This window comes from Dipodomys merriami, unplaced genomic scaffold (genome assembly GCF_024711535.1).
Source record: "Dipodomys merriami isolate MVZ:Mamm:240054 unplaced genomic scaffold, mDipMer1.0.p SCAF_2, whole genome shotgun sequence".
Classification (NCBI taxonomy): Eukaryota; Metazoa; Chordata; class Mammalia; order Rodentia; family Heteromyidae; genus Dipodomys; species Dipodomys merriami.
This window is the reverse complement of record NW_027203381.1, coordinates 82574679-82593291: the sequence shown is the minus strand read 5'-3', so window position 1 is coordinate 82593291 and position 18613 is coordinate 82574679. Positions and strand designations below refer to the sequence as shown.

Sequence of the window (18613 nt, the reverse complement as noted above, 5' to 3'; positions counted from 1 at the left end):
CAACTTAACACATTTAGTACCTGATGTATGTAAACGTAACCCTGCTGTACATCATCTCTAAAATAATAAAGTACAATTTTTCAAAAAGCTAAACATACTTTTACAATGATATGTAGCAATACATATTCTGGTATTTATGAAAACTTGTAAGTGCCAAACAAAACAAAACTTTGCCCACAGATTTTTTTAGCAACTTTATTTTTGATTGCCAAAGTTTTGCCAGATATAGTACTTTATACCTGTAATCTCAGCACCAGAGATGGCTGAGGCAGGAAAATTACAAGTTGGAAAACAGCGTGTAGTTTTGTAAACCATAGTACTTGAATCTTAAACTGTGCACATCAGATAAGGTAATACTCAGAACCAAAAGAAATCCATGAAAACACATGGACATTAAGTACACATGGCTAAATAAACATACATGCTGTATGGTCCCAGAAGTTGGGACTAGAAAAGAGGTAACGGTAGAGAAGGTATACAGGGGATGAGATTGATGGGAATATATTGTAAACAGATGTAGAAATATAGCAATGAAATCCTCTTCTCTGCTGGGTGCCAGTGACTCATGCCTGTAATCCTAGCTTGTCTTATCAGGAGGCTGAGATCTGAAGATTACAGTTTAAAGCCAGCCTGGGCAAAAAAACACCCCAAGACTCTTATCTCCAATTAACCACTCAAAATCTAGAAGTAGAGCTGTGGCACAAGTGGTAAAGTACTAACATTGAGCACAAAAAGGCTCAGAGACAGCTCCCAGGAGCTGAATTTTAGCTCCACAACCAAAAAAGCAAAGCAAACCAAACCAAAACCTAAATCCTCCTCTCTCTATAATAATAATATAATAATAAAAAAAATACTTTTCCTTACCTCTAAAAAATACAAGCTTGAAAAAATCCAACAAAAATTAGACAATAAGCTATAAACTATAGACATATTTTTCTTTATTTCTGAGACAAGGTTCTTACTATGTAGGCCTTGGCAGCCTTGAACTCATGAAATCCTCCTGCTTCTCATCCTGAATGCAGGGCTTGTAGCTGAGCACCAAGCCCTCACTGATCTAAAAGCTTTAGATTCAAACATGTCTACGTTGACTCTTCAACTATACCGAACGTTCCGTTCCATCAGATTTTAAAAACAGGAGAATCTAGGAGTATATGGAAATCCTGTACTTGTACTTTTCTTGTAAACATGAAACTGCTAAAAAAAAAAATCTATTAATTAAGCAGGTGTGTGGCTCCTGGCTATAATACTAGTTACACAAAGCTGAGATCTTAGAAACCCAGTTCGGATCCAGCCTGAGCAGGAAAAGTCCCTGAGACTCTCATCTCCAATTAGCCACCCAAAAAAAGCCAGAAGTGAAGCTGTGGCTCTCAAGTGGTAGAAAATAGCCCTGAGCAAAAATGCCAAGCCAAGAGCCTGAGGCCCTGAATTCAAACTTTAGTTCTGGCAAAAAAAAGAAAAAGAGAGAAAGAAAACAAAAACAAAACAGCTGTTTCCTATAATAGCTAAAACTCACTATAGGAGTTAGGAGACACTGAGCTTAGCTAGGACCCAGAACAGGAGATTATCTGCAGACTCAAAGCCAGTTGTCCTGGTAGAGATGGAGGAGGAAATTCTGCAAACATATATCCTGTTTTGTGAAAAAGCAGAAAACCTTTGTTTCTTCTTATTTGCCTTCACACCAAAATAAATTAACATCTTGAAGGTAGTTAGTATATTTGAGATGGATGGTAAAAAAGCAGAAAGCCTTTGTTTCTTCTTATTTGCCTTCACACCAAAATAAATTAACATCTTGAAGGTAGTATATTTGAGATGGATGGTAGTCTCCCAAAGTATGCCTTTTTCTTTTATCTCCTATTGCAATTAATTGTTTTCAGCATCTTCTTATTCCTAAAAGACAAGTTAGAAGATAATCGTAACAAAAGAAAAAAGGCTAGAAAAAGATGAGATTCCACACTGAGCTCATGAAAATGAAGATATAACAAAGAATCTACTCCCTGGGGGTTGTGGCTTGTCTCAACTCCTAAGCTTGGTAGCCCATAGCCTGTCCACACTGAGGGCTCATACACACACTAAGTTTGGCTCTCACAACTTAAGACATTCGTCCTATAGTCTATCTAAAATCAAAAGTGTTATTTCAGGAGACATTTCCTGGCCATCATTCTGTTCTGAGAAAAGCCCCCAGAGCAACTGGAAAAAATTGAGGTCCTTCCTGGTCTACTCCAGACTCCATTGTTAATATAAGCATCAAACATTGACATACTTCCAGTTTCTAGGTATGTTGTTGACTCTAATTTTCAAATGTTCCTATTGGCTATTTCCACTTTTAAAAAAGTCCCAAGTTACTATTTTCTAACAGGTAAAAAGCCATGGGTCACATGGTCACTGGCTCACATCTATCTGTAATCCCTAACTCTTCGGGAGGCTGAGATCTGAGGATCTTGGTTTGAAACTAGACCAGAAAGACAAATCAGAGAGAGACACTTATCTCCAATTAACCAGCAAAAAGCTGAAAGTGGAGGTGTATCTCAAGAGGTCGTAGAATACCAGCCTTTAACAAAAATGCTCAGCAAGTACATGGCCCTGAATTCAAATGGGAAAAATTAAGTGACCTACCAAACTCCATCCCCAATAAACTAACTTCCTCTGAAGGCCCCCTCAATGATGCAGCCATTGCTATATCCTTCAATAGCCATTCCTTCGCAGTACTAAATATTTGGCAGGAATTTTTCCTCCCGTTGATCTTCGTATATAAGTGAGAATTTAACACATAAGCAGACCTCTCATTTCCCCCCCCCCCCTTTGGAACAGGTCTCTAAAACTGAGGGCAAGATTTATTTAAATCTGCTAACCACAAGACACATTTATCTGAGTTTGAGGTTCTTTCTTCTCCTATTTTGCCTGATCTATATACACCAAATTAAGCAAACAGCATGTTCACTCTCTGCCTAGTTAGAAACCCAGCTTTGGTCTTCCATGTTTATAAAGCTATTTAAGGGTTACCTTTTGACACATTCAGGACATAACATATTATCTTCTAGTCCTGGGGTCGGGAATAAACAGGCTGGTAACAGGAAGAGAGAAATCATTGTCTTGCGAGAGTTGGGGACCCAGGTCTGACCTGCACAAAACTGCAGGCGCACCCATCCCTTCCCATCTGCTGGGAGAAGTCTGCCATGGACTACGCACCACCTGACACCTGGGGAAGAAGAGCAGGATCAAGATTAACTCTCACCTAGCCATGCACTGTGAACAGATCATTTGAATAAGATGTGTGAAATTAACATGCCAAGTCACTTTAACTTCATATACAACATAATACACATTGATTAATAAGTTACCTCTGGGTTTTTGCTAGGTAATTTGCTTGTATCAAAATAAATATAAATAAATGTATTTTTTCATTGCCTATGTGCAGTTAGGGATTGAACCCAGAGCCTTCTACCACTAGGCTACCTCTCCAGCCTTAATGCATTGAGACACGGTCTTGTTATATAGCCCTGGCTGGTCTAAACTCCAGAACCTTGAGACTCTGCCTTCTGAACACTGGATTATTTACCATTTGCCAACCCAAACCAGCTTATCCTTTTTTTTTTTTTGGGTCCGGTCGTGGGGCCTGAACTCTGGGCCTGGGCACTGTCCCTCAGCTCTTCAGTTCAAGGCTAGCACTCAACCACTTGAGCCACAGCGCCACATCTGCCTTTTTTCTTTTTGCTTATGTGGTGCTGAGGAATCGAACCCAGGGCCTCATGCATGCAAGGCAAGCGCTCTACCACTGAGCCACCTTCCCAGCCTCCAGCTTATCCTTTTTTTTAGCATGTATGTTACATAGGGTGGGGGGGTGGGGACGGCAAGTCAGCCCAACATTTCCACATATGAATAACTTGGCAATGTATTCCAGTTAATCTCATCACCCTTCTTTCTTTTTAACACACCTCTCTTTTTGTGTACTGGTGCTTGAACTTGGGGCCTCATACTCACTTGGCTTTTTCACTCAAGATTGGCACATTACCATTTGAACCACAACTCTACTTCCAGCTTTTGGCTAGTTAATTGGAAATCAGTATCTCAGACTTTTTTCTGCCTGGACTGGCAATCTTAGGATCTGGCTACATTTTAAGGATCTCAACCTCCTAACAAACCTTCTTAAAACAATTTCAACAGCTTTTCTTTTTTCAACAGTTTTTTTTTTGTTGTTGTCAGTTGTGGGGCTTGAACTCTGGGTGCTGTCCCTCAGCTTTTCAGCTCAAGTCTAGCGCTCTACCACTTGAGCCACACACAGCACCACTTCCAGTTTTCTGGTAGTTTATTGGAGACAAGTCTCACAGACTTTCTTGCCTGGCCTGGCTTTTTTTTAGTTTTTAGTTGTTTTTTTTTTTATTGTGAAAATACTGTACAGAGGGATTACAATTACATGGGCAAGATAATGAGTACATTTCTTATCAAGCATTGTAGCCTCCTCCTTTGTTTCCCCTTCCCATTCCTTCCCATCCTCTCCCCCCCTGGCCTGGCTTTGAACTGTGATCCCCAGATCTCAGCCTCCTGGGTAGCTAGGATTACAGGCATGAGCCACCAGCTTTTGTTGTTCTATTATCATACATTGCAAACAAATAACTGGGGTACATTTCCCTCCATCTTTACTCTCTTCATTAGTAAGCCCCCATTGGTATGCATACCCCAACAAAGTGCATTAATTATTGTTTGCTTTCTAGAACCCACCCCAAAACCCCTGTGGAGACTGAACCCAGAGCTTTTGCATGCTAGAAGTGTTCAACCACTGAACAATACCAAATCCTCCTGCTCGTCTCACAAGTGAGGTAACAGGTTTGTGACCTTAAATATAACCTTATCCAGTATCAAGACATGGATACAGGTTTTCTGACCTGTAATCCTGTTGCCTATCTACTTACATCACTACATTATATTCAGTCAACTTCAGAAAACAGACTGAAATGTTTGTTTAAAACACAAAGTTGAGCTCACGACCCACTACCCACCAACAAATAAATAAAACCTTAAAGTTATACACACCTATAATCTTAGCAGTTGGGATTTCAAGTTCAAAACCAGCCTTGGGCTACATGTATCAAGAGGTTCTATGTGTGTGTGAGAGCATTCATGTGTACCAAGTTATGTGTCTAAGTCTCATAATCACTCTAGTAAATAGGTAGTTACAATATTTTTTATAGATGAAGGATTTCCCAGATGAATTCAGTACTAGGTTCCATCCCAGAACAACCAATAGAAAGGGAGGAAGATAAGGTAGGAAAGGTAGGTATGGTGGCTCATGCCTTGTAATCCTAGCTACTCAGGAAGCTGAGATCTGAGGATCACAGTTCAAAGTCAGCCTGGACAGAAAAGTTGATGTGAGGCTCTTATTTCCAATTAACTACTCAAAAAACAGAAGTGGGGCTGTGGTTTAAATGGGCAGAGCACTATCCTTGAGCAAGAGAACTAGACAGCACCAAAGCCCTAAGCTCAAGCCTCATTACAGACAAAAGAAGCCCATTCACCCATCATCATCCACTCCACTTATGTGAACACCTTAAGGAAAGAAAAGACTAACCAACCACATTATTAGTTTTTTTCCTGCCTCTGAAACCCATTTACCAACCAATCACCTAGTTTAGAGACCCATCCCACCAAAACTATTCAGGAAGAAGAGACAAATTCTATGTGAATCCAATGATTAATGACCAAATAGTGAAACATTTTGTTTGTTTTAACAACTGGTAAAAGTTTTTTTAGAAAAGCACTTCCATCTGGAAGTTGATCTTACCAGGGGCTGGCAGCAAAAATGTCTCTATGGTTGACTCAGTAGGACAAAACTTCACTGTCTTGGCTTCAAGAGTTTCTGCAGCAATTCGTGTCCAAGATGCCAACATAGATGCTTGGGCAGAAGTTACTACTTCCACTATATTACCTTTCAATTCTAGGCCAGACTCATTTCCAACAGTGTCCCTGCGTGTACTGGCCTTTTCACTTATACTACTTCTTTTCTGCCGACTTCTTTCCCTCTTATAGTTCTTGGAATATGGCATCATTCTGGCCTCCTTTGATGTTTTGGGAATATACTGAAAAAAAAAATTCACAATGAGTATTTGGTCAGAAGTGCTCTTGCCAAGGATAAATGGAATGTTCCCACTGCCATCATTCTTTATTCTGACCTGCATGTGTGTGTCAATGAGATAGTTTAAAAATATTAGTGCTTTCTCAACTGGGAGGAAGTTTTCAGTTGTTAAAACTGAGGAGGAGTAAGCTAAAACATGTTTTAGAGTCAAGGAGAGGAAACAGAGACAAATGGTAAGAGGAAGGGTGAGCAAATATATTCATTATGCTCGATGTACTTATATGAAAATGGAACTTTGGGGTTACGGATGTGTTTGGTGAAGACAGGGCAGGGATGACAGGGGTGTCACTGATCAAGATGAACATACTTGCTTTAAAAATGTTAGTCGGGGGGCTGGGTAGGTGGCTCAGTGATAGAGAGCTTGCCTTGCATGCCTGAGACCCTGGGTTCGATTCCTCAGCACCACATAAGCAAAAAGAAAAAAGCCAGAAGTGACGCTGTGGCTCAAGTGGTAGAGCGCTAGCCTTGAGCTGAAGAGCTGAGAGACAGTGCCCAAGCCCAGAGTTCAGGCCCCATGACCGGACCCCCACCAAAAAAAGTTAGCCGGGCGCTGGTAGCTCACACCTATAATCCCAGCTACTCAGGAGGCTGAGAACTAAAGATCATGGTTCAAAGCCAGCCTGGGTAGGAAAGTCTGTGAGACGCTTAGCTCTAAATCACTGAGAAAACCAGAAGTGGTGCTATGGTCAAGTGGTAGAATACTAGTTCAGCTGAAGAGCACAGGGACAGTACCCAGCCAGGCCCAGAGTTCAAGCCCCCACAACCGACCAAAAAAAAATTGTTATGAAGTTGTACACAGGAATTACAATCCTGTAAGTCAGGTTATGATTATAATGCTTCCTCCCTTTCTTTGTTCTCCTCCATTATTCCTCTCTTGTCCGTACCCTCAAGTTAGGTAGTTTATTTTTTATTACATAATATACATTGAATACAATGGCTACATTTAATCTGATTTGGACTAAAACTCCTTTCTACAACTAAATAAAAGAGTAAAAGCTGGGCACCAGTGGTTCATGCTTGTAATCCTAGCTACTCAGGAGGCTGAGATCTGAGGATCATGGTTCAAAGCCAGCCTGGGCAGGAAAGTCTGTGAGACTCTTATCTCAAATTAACCACCAGAAAACCAGAAATGGCACTGTGGCTCACATGGTAGAAAACTAGCTTTGAGCTGAAGAGGTCAGGGACAGTACCCAGGCCAGTTCAAGCCCCATGACAAACAAAAGTAATTTTCTTTTTAATGTGACTGGAGGAGGGCCAGGGGCTGGTGGTTCCCACTTATAATACAAGAGAGAAGTATGGTTCAAATAAGCCAGGCAGAAAAATGTCTAAGACTCTTACCTCCAATTAACCCGCAAGCAGCTAGAAGCAGTAAGAGTTAAGGGAAGGGGTGGCACTGTCCAAAAGTAATTCTCTTTACTCGATTTACCTAATTGTATCCACTGTGTATTTCACCTTTATAATAACAATTTTAAAACATTTTAAAGAACTGGAAACAATTAACATGTGGGTCCAGTGACAGAGGGTCAGCCTGAGTGAAGAAGCCAAAAGAGCCCTAGGGTTCAAGCAGCCCTATACAGCTCCCCCTCCACAAAAATACCTACATTGGGCAGGATCTTAATACTAGGAAGGCTGAAACAAGAGGACCTTGAGTTTGAGAAAGCAAAGCTAGCAAAGCCCTGGCTCAAAAACAGAAAATAACCAGAAAAACCTGGAGGTAGGGGTCAGGTGACTGTTTCTAAATACCCGCCATTACAACAAACCCATCTCAAAGAGCAAAACAATATTTGGCCCCTAAATGTCAATCATCTTACAGTTGAAAAACCCTGCTTTAGAGATCAAGAACACTATTAGCAAAGTAGGACCACCCACCAGGACCACACAGCTCCACACTGCCACCAGACTCACTCACATTTTGTTGTTCGGGATATCTATGCTTCAGGAGCCTCAAATACACTTCTATTTTCTAAGGAAATTAAAATGGAACACTGTAAGTAAAATGCAGACAAAGGTTCCCTTACACCCACGCTGAGATTCCCATCCACGCACTGACCTGGCCGTCTGTACTCAGGTTAAATTGTTGGCACCAGTTACGCAAGGCATCCCGAGACACCTCAGTAATAGGAGGCAAGACAGCAGGCAAAGGACCCACGGGCTTTTTCCAACGAGTTCTCGAGGAATTTTTCATGTCATTTGTTTGTGGAATATCTGAAAGAAAGAATGGAACTAAAAGAGTAAGGACTTAGCCTGTGTTATGATTCATTAAAGATTGCCTCACATTTTCATGAGCTAGATTGCATATGTGTGTGTATGTATACATATAATTTTTTTCTCATATTTAAAGTGAGATACTAAATTCAGGAATGAAAACATATACAAAAATACTGAAAACTGGTCTGGGAAGGTGGCTCAGTGGTAGAGTGCTTGCCTCGCATGCATGAGGCCCTGGGTTCTATTCCTCAGCACCACATAAGCAGAAAAATCGCATAAGTTGGCGCTGTGGCTCAAGTGGTAGAGTGCTAGCCTTGAGCTGAAGAGATGAGGGACAGCATCCAGACCCAGAGTTCAGGGCCCACAACCAACTAGGGAGGGGGGTGAACCTCAGAACTATTTAAAATAGCCGATCTGGGACTATAAAGTTAGCTTGGCTTTTTATAGTTTTGGACAACCATCTGGTTAGAATAATAGGCTGGAGTTTTGCTCCAAGATGGCAGCTTTTGAATAGCAAATATCATTTGCCCATACAGAAATCAAATTAAACCACTCCTATATTCTAACCCAGACCAGCCACATGAAACCCATTTTTATTAGCCTGACTTGCTGTCCTGACATCATTTCACTTCATTCTTACAAATACTTCTAGTTACTTGTAGTTACTTCTTGAAATGCATTGTGGGCCCAGAAATATCTGTGAAGCACTGAGAACAAATTCAGAGGGTCTTGATGTAAGAACTGCTAGATATTTACCATTGTAAGTAATTACTTCACCAAGGGAAATACTAGGTATTTACTATGATAATTATTGCCAAGAAGTAAGTACTGTATCTGTATGTTAACTTTGTTTTTTAAGTCAGAGGGAGAAAACCAGGTCCTTACATATGCTAAACAAGCCTTCCATGGAGGTATACCTTGGCTCTTTTTTGAATTTAAAATTGATGGTACTGGAGTTTGAACTCAAGGACACATCTCTCTGCCTTGGCTTTTTGGATCAATGCTAGTTAGTGTTCTACCACTTGAGTTATGCCATTTCCAGCCTTTCTGGTGGTTGCTTGGAGATATAAAGTCTCAGACTTTTCTGCAAAGGCTGGCTTTGACTGCATTCCCCAGATTTCAGCTTCCTGAATAGCTATGATTATAGGCATGTCACTAGTGTCCAGCTTTTTTTTTTGCTTGTTTGGTTGAACTGGGGTTTGAACTCAGGACTTTCCATCCACTTACTAAGCAGGCATTCTACCTACCATGTATGTAACCCATATCTCCAACCCCCTTCACCTAATTTTGATTGAACTTCATTCATGGTTTGGGAATGGAGCATTCTTTCCCTGCCCGCATACCTTTGTCATTCTTCGGTGTCTCTAGGTTGAGATTGTCTGCTGTTGGAACATTGGATTGTATAACTTCTTCAAAAGGCTCCTCTGTAACTGGGACAAGTGTTAAAACCACACTTTCTTCATCTAAGTCATCCGGAAACAAATTCTGGAAAAAAGAAGAGTCACTGACTTCCAATTGATGCGACTCGGCTAAGCTGGTTTGGTTTTTTTGTTTTGTTTTGTTTTTGTTTTTTCAATGCTGACACTGGGGCTTGAACTCAGAGCCTTATACATTTGGTTGGCTTTTTAACTCAAGATCAAGGTACCACCACTTGAGCCACAGCAGTTCTTAAAGTTTGCTGGCTGATGGGAGAAAAAAAGTCTCAGACTTTCAGCTGGGTGGCCGTGGCTAGTGCTTGTAATCCTAGTTACTCAGGAAGATCATGATTTAAAGCCAGTTCCAATTAGCCACCAGAACTGTGTGGCTCAAGTGACACAATTCTAGCCTTTAACAAAAAAGCTCAGAGACACAAGCCACAACCAGCACAAAAGCAAGAAGAAAGTCCTAGTGACAGCACCCAGGGCTGAGTTCAAACTCCAGGACTAGAGTCTATGTACACCCACACATGAAAAGAAAAACTAGGGCTGGGAAGGTGGCTCAGTGGTAGAGTGCTTGCCTTGGCATGCATGAGGCCCTGGGTTCGATTCCTCAGCACCACATAAGCAGAAAAAAGCCGGAAGTGGTGCTATGCCTTAAGTGGTAGAGCGTTAGCCTTGAGCTGAAGAGCTGAGGGACAGCGCCCAGGCCCAAAGTTCAGGCCCCACGACCGACAAAAAAAAAAAAAAAAAGAAAATTTTACTTATCAATCATCATTGGTCAGAAGAATCTGGATTCAAGCTCTTGTCAATTTCATGCATACAAACAACAATGCCAGTTACCTATGGGCCCATTCATGCTGCAGATTGTTTTGCTTATGAAAAAGTCATCAATGGCTTGTCATTGCTAAACACACAAAAATTATCCTGAAACTTGTGTGGCACATCCAAGGGAGGAGTTTTATCTCTTTTCCCATGTTCTAGCTGTGGTAGACACAGGACACTTAGCACCAAACAGAAAACCAGGTTATTATTTTTGCTCTGGTTTCAGTGAGCCAATGAAGGAAAGGTAATATGGAAAAACTGGCAGCAGCCGGGCGCTGGTGGCTCACGCCTGTAATCCTAATCTACTCAGGAGGCTGAGATCTGAGGATCCCGGTTCAAAGCCAGCCCGGGCAGGAAAGACCGTGAGACTCCTATCTCCAATAAACCACCAGAAAATCGGAAGTGGCGCTGTAGCTCAAGTGGTAGAGCGCTCGCCTTGCGCTGAAGAGCTGAGGGACAGCACCCAGGCCCAGAGTTCAAGCCCCACGACCAACAAAAGAAAAAAAAGAAAAACTGGCAGCAGGAAACAACTAATAGATAGGTGTTCTCTGAATCTCCCCTTCATAACCCTCAGGGTATAGTTCCAGTAATTCACCCTAGAAGTGACAAACCAAATCTCAGAAATTCAGTAAACAATGCCTTCGAGGAAGGCATCTTTGAGGGTTGGCCTGACCCTTGCTTTTCCTCTCAAACCCAAGGAGAACAAATTCCACTCCCGCCGACAGTGACACCCTCACGGGTCGTGTGCCCTGCCTGCTCCTCCCTTTCCTCCGTTTAGTCTCTCCAATGGCTGCCTGCAGCCCCAAGCTATCTGCATGCAATTAGTGACTTTTTTTTTTTTTTTTGCATTTGTATATCACTTTCTCAAAGTCTGGGCGACGTCAATTCCCCCTGGTTAGCTTAAAACAAACAAGCAAACAAGATGTTCTGGAGTTTCACTCCAGAAGTGGGGCTTAAAGCTTCTCGGAGCTGTATACCTGAACGCTGGGCAATTCAACTAGTCTCATTAAATGTCTGCTTCTGACCAGCGACACTGGGCTCTGCTTCTAACTACTGGAGGAACAAGAAAAAATCCAATTGATAACTTTATCGTCTCACTTATCCATTTCTACTTTTTTTTCTTGTTAAGTCTTAGTTCTCCATTTCTTCACCGTTCTTCTCTTTCCTATATGTAAATACTTTTCCGTGGGAGTAGGAATCCAAAACTTACTTCTTTTTCCAGTCACCCAAATATAGAATCGACCATGTGCAAGTTAACCATCCATTTGCGAAAGGAGACGTCCCAGAAACTACTTGTAAGGGAATGAAGTAAGACTTAGGATAAGGAAAGATCTTGAAAAGCAGTTTGATGGGGGGGGGGGGGGGGGAAGTAACTTGATTAGAAACAAACAACAAAAAAAACACCTACCTTGTCCTTGACGGTACAGTGATTTGAATTTGACATTTTCAGGGCAGACCAGCCAGACACTCACCGTACCTGCGCTTTACTTCCTTTAACCCGAGCCTTTCCTGGCTTCTCCTTTTATAGGCAAATGTCTCCTGCTTCCTGTTACCTAGAGGGGCTTCCCCTCCTCCGCGCCGCGCCCGCCCAATCTCGTCAGATCTGCAAGTCTATTGGGTGACCGGTCAATGATTAAGTAATTAGTATAAGTCCAGATCCCTTAAAAAAAAAAGATTAAAGACTTATCTTTCTCCCTTTTAAAGTGAAAGTTGGGAGCAAAGGACTAGAAACGAACGGTGGCTAACCAGTTCCAATTGGATAAATGGAATGTTCTGGAAAGACTCTTGGGAGAGCTTTTGGGGCTAGATGAGTGGGTTTACTCGGGCGCCTGTGGCTTAAATCTGTAAGCCTTTCAACTCAAGAGGCTGAGATCTGAGGGTTTGAAGTCTGCCAAGACAGGAAAGTCCTTGAGATTCGAACCCTCCCTGATAGGCATCAAAAAACTCAAGTGATGGAGAGAAAACTAAACCAAACTAAGAGATTGTACCCAAGCTCTGAGTTCCAGTCCCATCATAACTAAGTACTTAAGTAAGTAAATAAATAAATAAGGTTTACTTAGAAAATTTGTGTCGCTGATTTTAGGCCAGCATTTTAGGACGCTTTTGTACGTGTGGGTGTGGGACACGCTAGATTTAAATTGTGGGGTACTTAGGTCTTATCTGTCAGCTACTGTTCTCAACTCAAGAATTTAGCCTTTAGCAATATTGAGAGGAGGAGCAGGAGCAGAAAGAGGCTAAGTTTGAGCAAGCAGGTGATAGAATAATAGGGCAGAAGAGACAGCAGACACTGGGGGTTCCTGGAGCCCTATGCTGGAGGCCCCTTAACCCTGATAAAGAATTTTCCTAGGTCATCCAAAGAACCTGGAGCTAAGGGGAAAGGTCACTCACAAACCAAGTTACAACACACTGGCTACAGTGTGCTCACAGAGGACTTTCTCTCTCCCTGAGGAATTAACTTCCTCCAGTAGTTTTGTGCTCCAATGGACCTGAGGTCAATTTAACTTAAGAATACAAAATATAGCCGGGCGCTGGTGGCTCACGCCTGTAATCCTAGCTACTCAGGAGGCTGAGATCTGAGGATCGCAGTTCAAAGCCAGCCCGGGCAGGAGAGACTGTGAGACTCCTATCTCCAATAAACCACCAGAAAACCGGAAGTGGCGCTGTACCTCAAGTGGTAGAGCGCTCGCCTTGAGCTGAAGAGCTGAGGGACAGCGCCTAGGCTCAGAGTTCAAGCCCCACGACCGACAAAAAAAAAAAAAAAAAGAATACAAAATATATTCAAAAACATACAGACGGAAGGGGTGACATTGCTTAAGATGCATTATACTTATGACTAGATTAGTTGAATTGAAACTCCTAGCCACAGTACAAGTGCTTAAAGGATAGTAAATAAGCCAGGCGTCTGTAATCCTAGCTACACTGGAGGCTGAGATCCAAGAATTGATATTTGAAGCCAACCAGGGCAGAAAACACCCCCAAGAGACTCATCTCCAATTAGCCACTCAAAAACTGGACGTGGAAGTGTGACTTAAGTGGTATGGCTCTGGCCTTGAGTATAAAGAGGCTCAGGGACAGTGCCCAGGCCCCTGAGTTCAAGCCCTGCAACAGACAAAAAAAAAAAAAAAGGTAAAAATGATAATAAATAAATTAATGATGGTGATGGTGAAGTATTTTGCAAAGGCTCACCCAGTTTGGGGAGGAATTACTTGGAAACCTAAAGTAAGCAATCCCACCCTAGATCTCTTGGGTCCAAGGGTCAGTACTTCAACAAGCCCTCCCTCAAGGGCTAAATCTGAATTTGACCTCTTGGCTAAATTGATAGATAATGGTATTCACTGCAGGAATTCCTTTATGTTCTTTGCCTAGTAGGAAACTGAGTTTAGACTTGGGACTGTTAAAGAAAGTTTCTACCTTTCCTTGGGTGTGACCTCAAGTACTTAGTGTGGTTTAAAGAGAAATTCATCTGTTGCCCTGGGGTGGTGCTGGTCTGGGTTTGCTACAACATCTGGGAAACTGACTTCATTAACATGTTTTTGTTTTTTGTCAGTCTTGGGCCTTGAACTCTGCCTGGGCACTGTCCTTGAGCTCTTTAGCTCAAGAACACTCTACCACTTCTGCCACAGTGTCACTTCTGGTTTTCTGTTCTGTTGGGTTATTGGAGATGAGTCTCATGGACTTTCCTGTCCGAGCTGGCTTTGAACTGTGATCCTCAGATCTCAGCCTCCTGAGTAGCTAGGATTATAGGTGTGAGCCACTGGTGCCTGGCTACATGTTTTCTTTCTTTTGAGCCATGTATAACAAAATACCGCAGTTGTTTCCCAGCATTTTATTTTCCTGGCATTGTAAGAATGTTACCTTGTGCTAAAGCTCACCACTAGAAAGAGAAGTAAGCAACAATGTCATGATTTTCCACTTCTCAGTTTCAGCTCTTTATCCACTCTCAGCTGGTCTGATAACCTCTATCCATTCCTCCCCCTCTATATGCATTTGAAGAAAATAGATCTCATATTTCATTTATACATTGAATATGGTTTTTTCCTATTGTAATTATAGTATATTTTTCATCTAAAAATTAAAATCTGATATACTCAGATTATTCAAATACATTCAAATGTGGGGCTGGGAAGGTGGCTCAGTGGTAGACGCTTGCCTTGCATGCCTGAGGCCCTGGGTTCGATTCCTCAGCACCACATAAGCAAAAAGAAAAAAGCCGAAGTGGCGCTGTGGCTCAAGTGGTAGAGCACTAGCCTTGAGCTGAAGAGCTGAGGAACAGTGCCCAGGCCCAGAGTTCAGGCCCCACAACCGGACCCCCCCCAAAAAAAATCAAATACATTCAAATGTTTGACAGTATGCAAAATTCCACGTATGACTTTTTTTTGCATATTTATTATTTTGAGTCATTGCACAAATAGGTTACAGTTCCATAGATCGTATTAGAAGCACAATGCTTCTTGTTACCCCTTTTTTACATAATATAAATTGAATATGAAGAATGCATTTTCAAATATTCAGAAGTATTGAAAACTCCAATTGTCTCATACCTTTTTTCTTTTTTTTTAAATCTGCTGTTTCTGGGTCTTAAACTCAGGGTCTGAATGTTATCCTTGAGCTTTTTTCTTCAAGGCTTGTGTTCTACAACTTGAGCCACAGCTTCATTTTCAGGTTCTTTTTGGAGTTTCACACAGTCTTTCCTGCCCTAGTTGACTTCAGATGCCATACCTCAGATCTCAGCCTCTTAAATAGCTGAGGTTATAAGCACCATCCAACTGAAGCCCAGCTTAGAAATTTTCTTTATTAGATTCTTTAATGAATGATTGAATGACAGTACATCTTTTTTTAAATTTTATTTTGTAAGTGATAGGCCTTGTGCTTGATAAATGTGTACACTAACATCACCTTACTTCATCATAATTCACTCTAGTGTCAGTCCCTGTTCTAGACCCTGATATAAACTAGACATGGGGTTTAGTGGTACAATACTTAGTACACACAAGGCTTTGCATTTGAAATCCCCAACACCTGGAATTTGAGAAGAAAGATCTAAAGAGGAGATTGTGACACATATGCCTAATAACACACAGGATGTCTTCTTGCTATTATGGGACAGCAAACAGTAACTACCATGACGCTCATTATATTAGAAGACAGCAGCATATAGGCAAAATAGAAAGCAAAGGCAGAGCCAGCTCTAGGGCTTGAACTCTAGGCCTGAGTGCTGTTCCTGAATTCTTCAGCTCAAGGGAAGTGCTCTACTACTTGAGCCGTAACACTATTTCCAGTTTTCTGGTGGTTAATTGGAGTTTCATGGACTTTCCTTGCCAAGGTTGGCTTTGGACTGCAATCCTCAGATCTTAAGCCTCCTGAGTAGCTAAGATTACAGGTGTGAGCCACTGGCACCCAGCTTGTCTTTTAGCATTTTTTGGTCAAGGCAGCTGCTTTACTAGTTAAGTCACAGTTCTTCATCTGGCTTTTTGGTGGATTATTGGAGATAAGAGTCTCAAGGGCCGGGTGCTGGTGGCTCACGCCTATAACCCTAGCTACTCAGGAGGCCGAGATCTAAGAATCTTGGTTCAAAGTCTGTCGGGGCAGGAAAGTCCTTGAGACTCTTATCTCCAATAAACCACCAGAAAAGCAGAAGTGCCACTGTGGCTCAAGTGGTAGGGCAGCCTTAAGCTGAAGAACTAGGATAGCACCCAGGCCCAGAGTTCAAGCCTCATGACCAACAAAACAAAGTCTCTGACTTTGCTTCCTGGTCTGGCTTTGATCTCAGCCTCCTAAATAGTGTAGGATTATAATCATGAGCCACTGGCATGCTAAAAATGGATACATTTTAAATGTAGATTTGGATAGTAGGGGAAAAAACAAAGGAGGAGGTACCAATGCTTGTCAGGAAATGTACTCATTGCCTTATTCAAGTAACTGTAACCCCTCTGTACAGTACAATAAAAAAAATTTAAAGCCGGGCGCTGGTGGCTCACGCCTGTAATCCTAGCTACTCAGGAGGCTGAGATCTGAGGATCCCGGTTCAAAGCCAGCCCGGGCAGGAGAGACCGTGAGACTCCTATCTCCAATAAAACCACCAGAAAACCGGAAGTGGCGCTGTAGCTCAAGTGGTAGAGCGCTCGCCTTGAGCTGAAGAGCTGAGGGACAACGCCCAGGCCCAGAGTTCAAGCCCCACGACTGACAAAAAAAAAAAATTAAATGTAGAAATTTATGACATACTTAAGATTAAAGTATAATAGTTTATGTAATGACAATGGTTAATAGTGAAATAAAATCATTAGTTTGTTTTATATAGAGACTTAGGTTTTAAGAGGGCCAGAATCTGTAAACAGGGCCCCTAGGTTCATATGACTCACCTAATTATACAGAAAAAGCAAGTAGCTGGGTGCCAGTGGCTCACAAGTGTATTCCTGTTCGAAGCCAGCCCAGGCAGAAGAGTCCTCATGAGACTCTTATCTCCAATTAACCACTCAAAAACCAGATGTAGAGCTGTGGGGCTCAAGTGGTAGAGCATTAGCTGAGATAAAAGCTCAGTGACAGTACCCAGGAACTAACTTCAAGCTGCAGAGCTGGCGTGAGTACACATGTATGCACACACACACGCATGCGCAGCTTTTTTTGGTCAGAGCCTGCATGCTGTCCCTGAACCTTTTTTGCTAGGGGTCCACCACTTAAGCCATAGTGCCACTTCTGATGTTTGAGTGACTAATTGGAAAGAAGAGTCTCACTGGGACTTTTCTGCCCAGGCTGGCTTGTAACCACAATCCTCAGATCTCAACCTCAGTAGTTAGGATTACAGGCGAGAGCCACCAGTGCCCAGCTTATAACTTGCTCTCATTTCCCCTCCTTCTCTCTTCACCTTGACTAGGAATTGATGTTTTCCAGCATTTTTCAGCCTTGTCCAGGCTTCCACAAGCTTTGTTCACCTAGATCCAATTGCCTGTAGTAGTGGTGACTCGGTCAGCTGAGATTTCAGCCACAATCCTATGGAGCTGGGGCAAAGGGCAACGTCAACTGATTAATCACCTACGGCAATTCTTCTGCCCTCTCCACTGTCCAGATACCAACTGGTGGTATGGTTGCACGGACCTATATTCTAATATCCAGACTTCACTTCCTCTGAACAGCAAGACGAGCTAACCACACCATCCCTCTGCCATGAAGTTCATCTGAAGCAAGGATGAGTCTAGAGGTCCAAATGCCTTTGCCAAAGGAGGGAGACACAGTGGGAGGGAGACAGAACAAAGTACATCACCAGAACCAAACAGCAGGGTTTAACACTTGGATAAAAGTTCAATAATTTCCCTAAATATCTAATTGCCTAGTGTCAAGGAGACCTTTGGATCATTTACAAACCTATGGATTTTATATGCCTGGCACAGGGGCACAGCAACACATTGCCCAAGTTTATGCCCATCTTATCTTGCTCAGTAGGGACCTGGTGGGTAGAACTAGACTTGGATCCAGGTTCAGCCAGGATTCTCTTGGCTCTTCCCTTTGTTTTTTGTGGTGGACCTGACCCTTGAACTCAGAGCCTGGGCACTATCCATGAGCCTTTTTTGCCCAAGGTTAGGACTCTACCTCTTGAGTCACAACTCCATTTCTGTCTTTTTGTTGATTAATTGAAGATAAGGATCTCAGGGACTTTCTAGCCAGGGCTGGCCTTTAACTGACCCTCAGATCTGCATTATGCCATTTTTCCAAAGGGAATATTAATATCTATCACAAAGAGAACAGAAGGGGAGATGGGAAAAAATCCACTCCATTAAACAAAAAAGTATAAAACCTTAGAAACCAGATTTTGTATAATGCTTTATTTATTACAAAAAGAAAACAAGTGCCCAAACTCTACGCTAAAGAAAACACTATAATACAACTAAGTGTTGGAGGAGTCAGTGGGAGAGCATGGGAAGGACCCCAGACTTGGACAAAACGTTCCATTGGTATCTAAAAAAAAGTATTAATGATAAACAAAAACCTATCAATGGACTTCAGAATAGACTATCTGCTGTAATGGTCATAGAACAGCAGTAAC

The 18613-nt window shown here is 42.1% G+C and overlaps 1 protein-coding gene across 1 annotated transcript; it reads right to left on the bottom strand.

Moving 5' to 3' along the window:
- Positions 1-1844: 1844 nt before the first annotated feature.
- Positions 1845-12059, bottom strand: Dppa2 (developmental pluripotency associated 2). Its single transcript, XM_070028872.1, has 7 exons — positions 11984-12059; positions 9679-9820; positions 8178-8332; positions 8037-8090; positions 5777-6071; positions 3001-3196; positions 1845-1887 (listed from the first exon to the last, which is right to left on the bottom strand). Exons 1-7 carry the CDS (start codon positions 12017-12019, stop codon positions 1845-1847), a joined length of 921 nt encoding a protein of 306 aa, XP_069884973.1. The 5' UTR covers positions 12020-12059.
- Positions 12060-18613: the final 6554 nt, after the last annotated feature.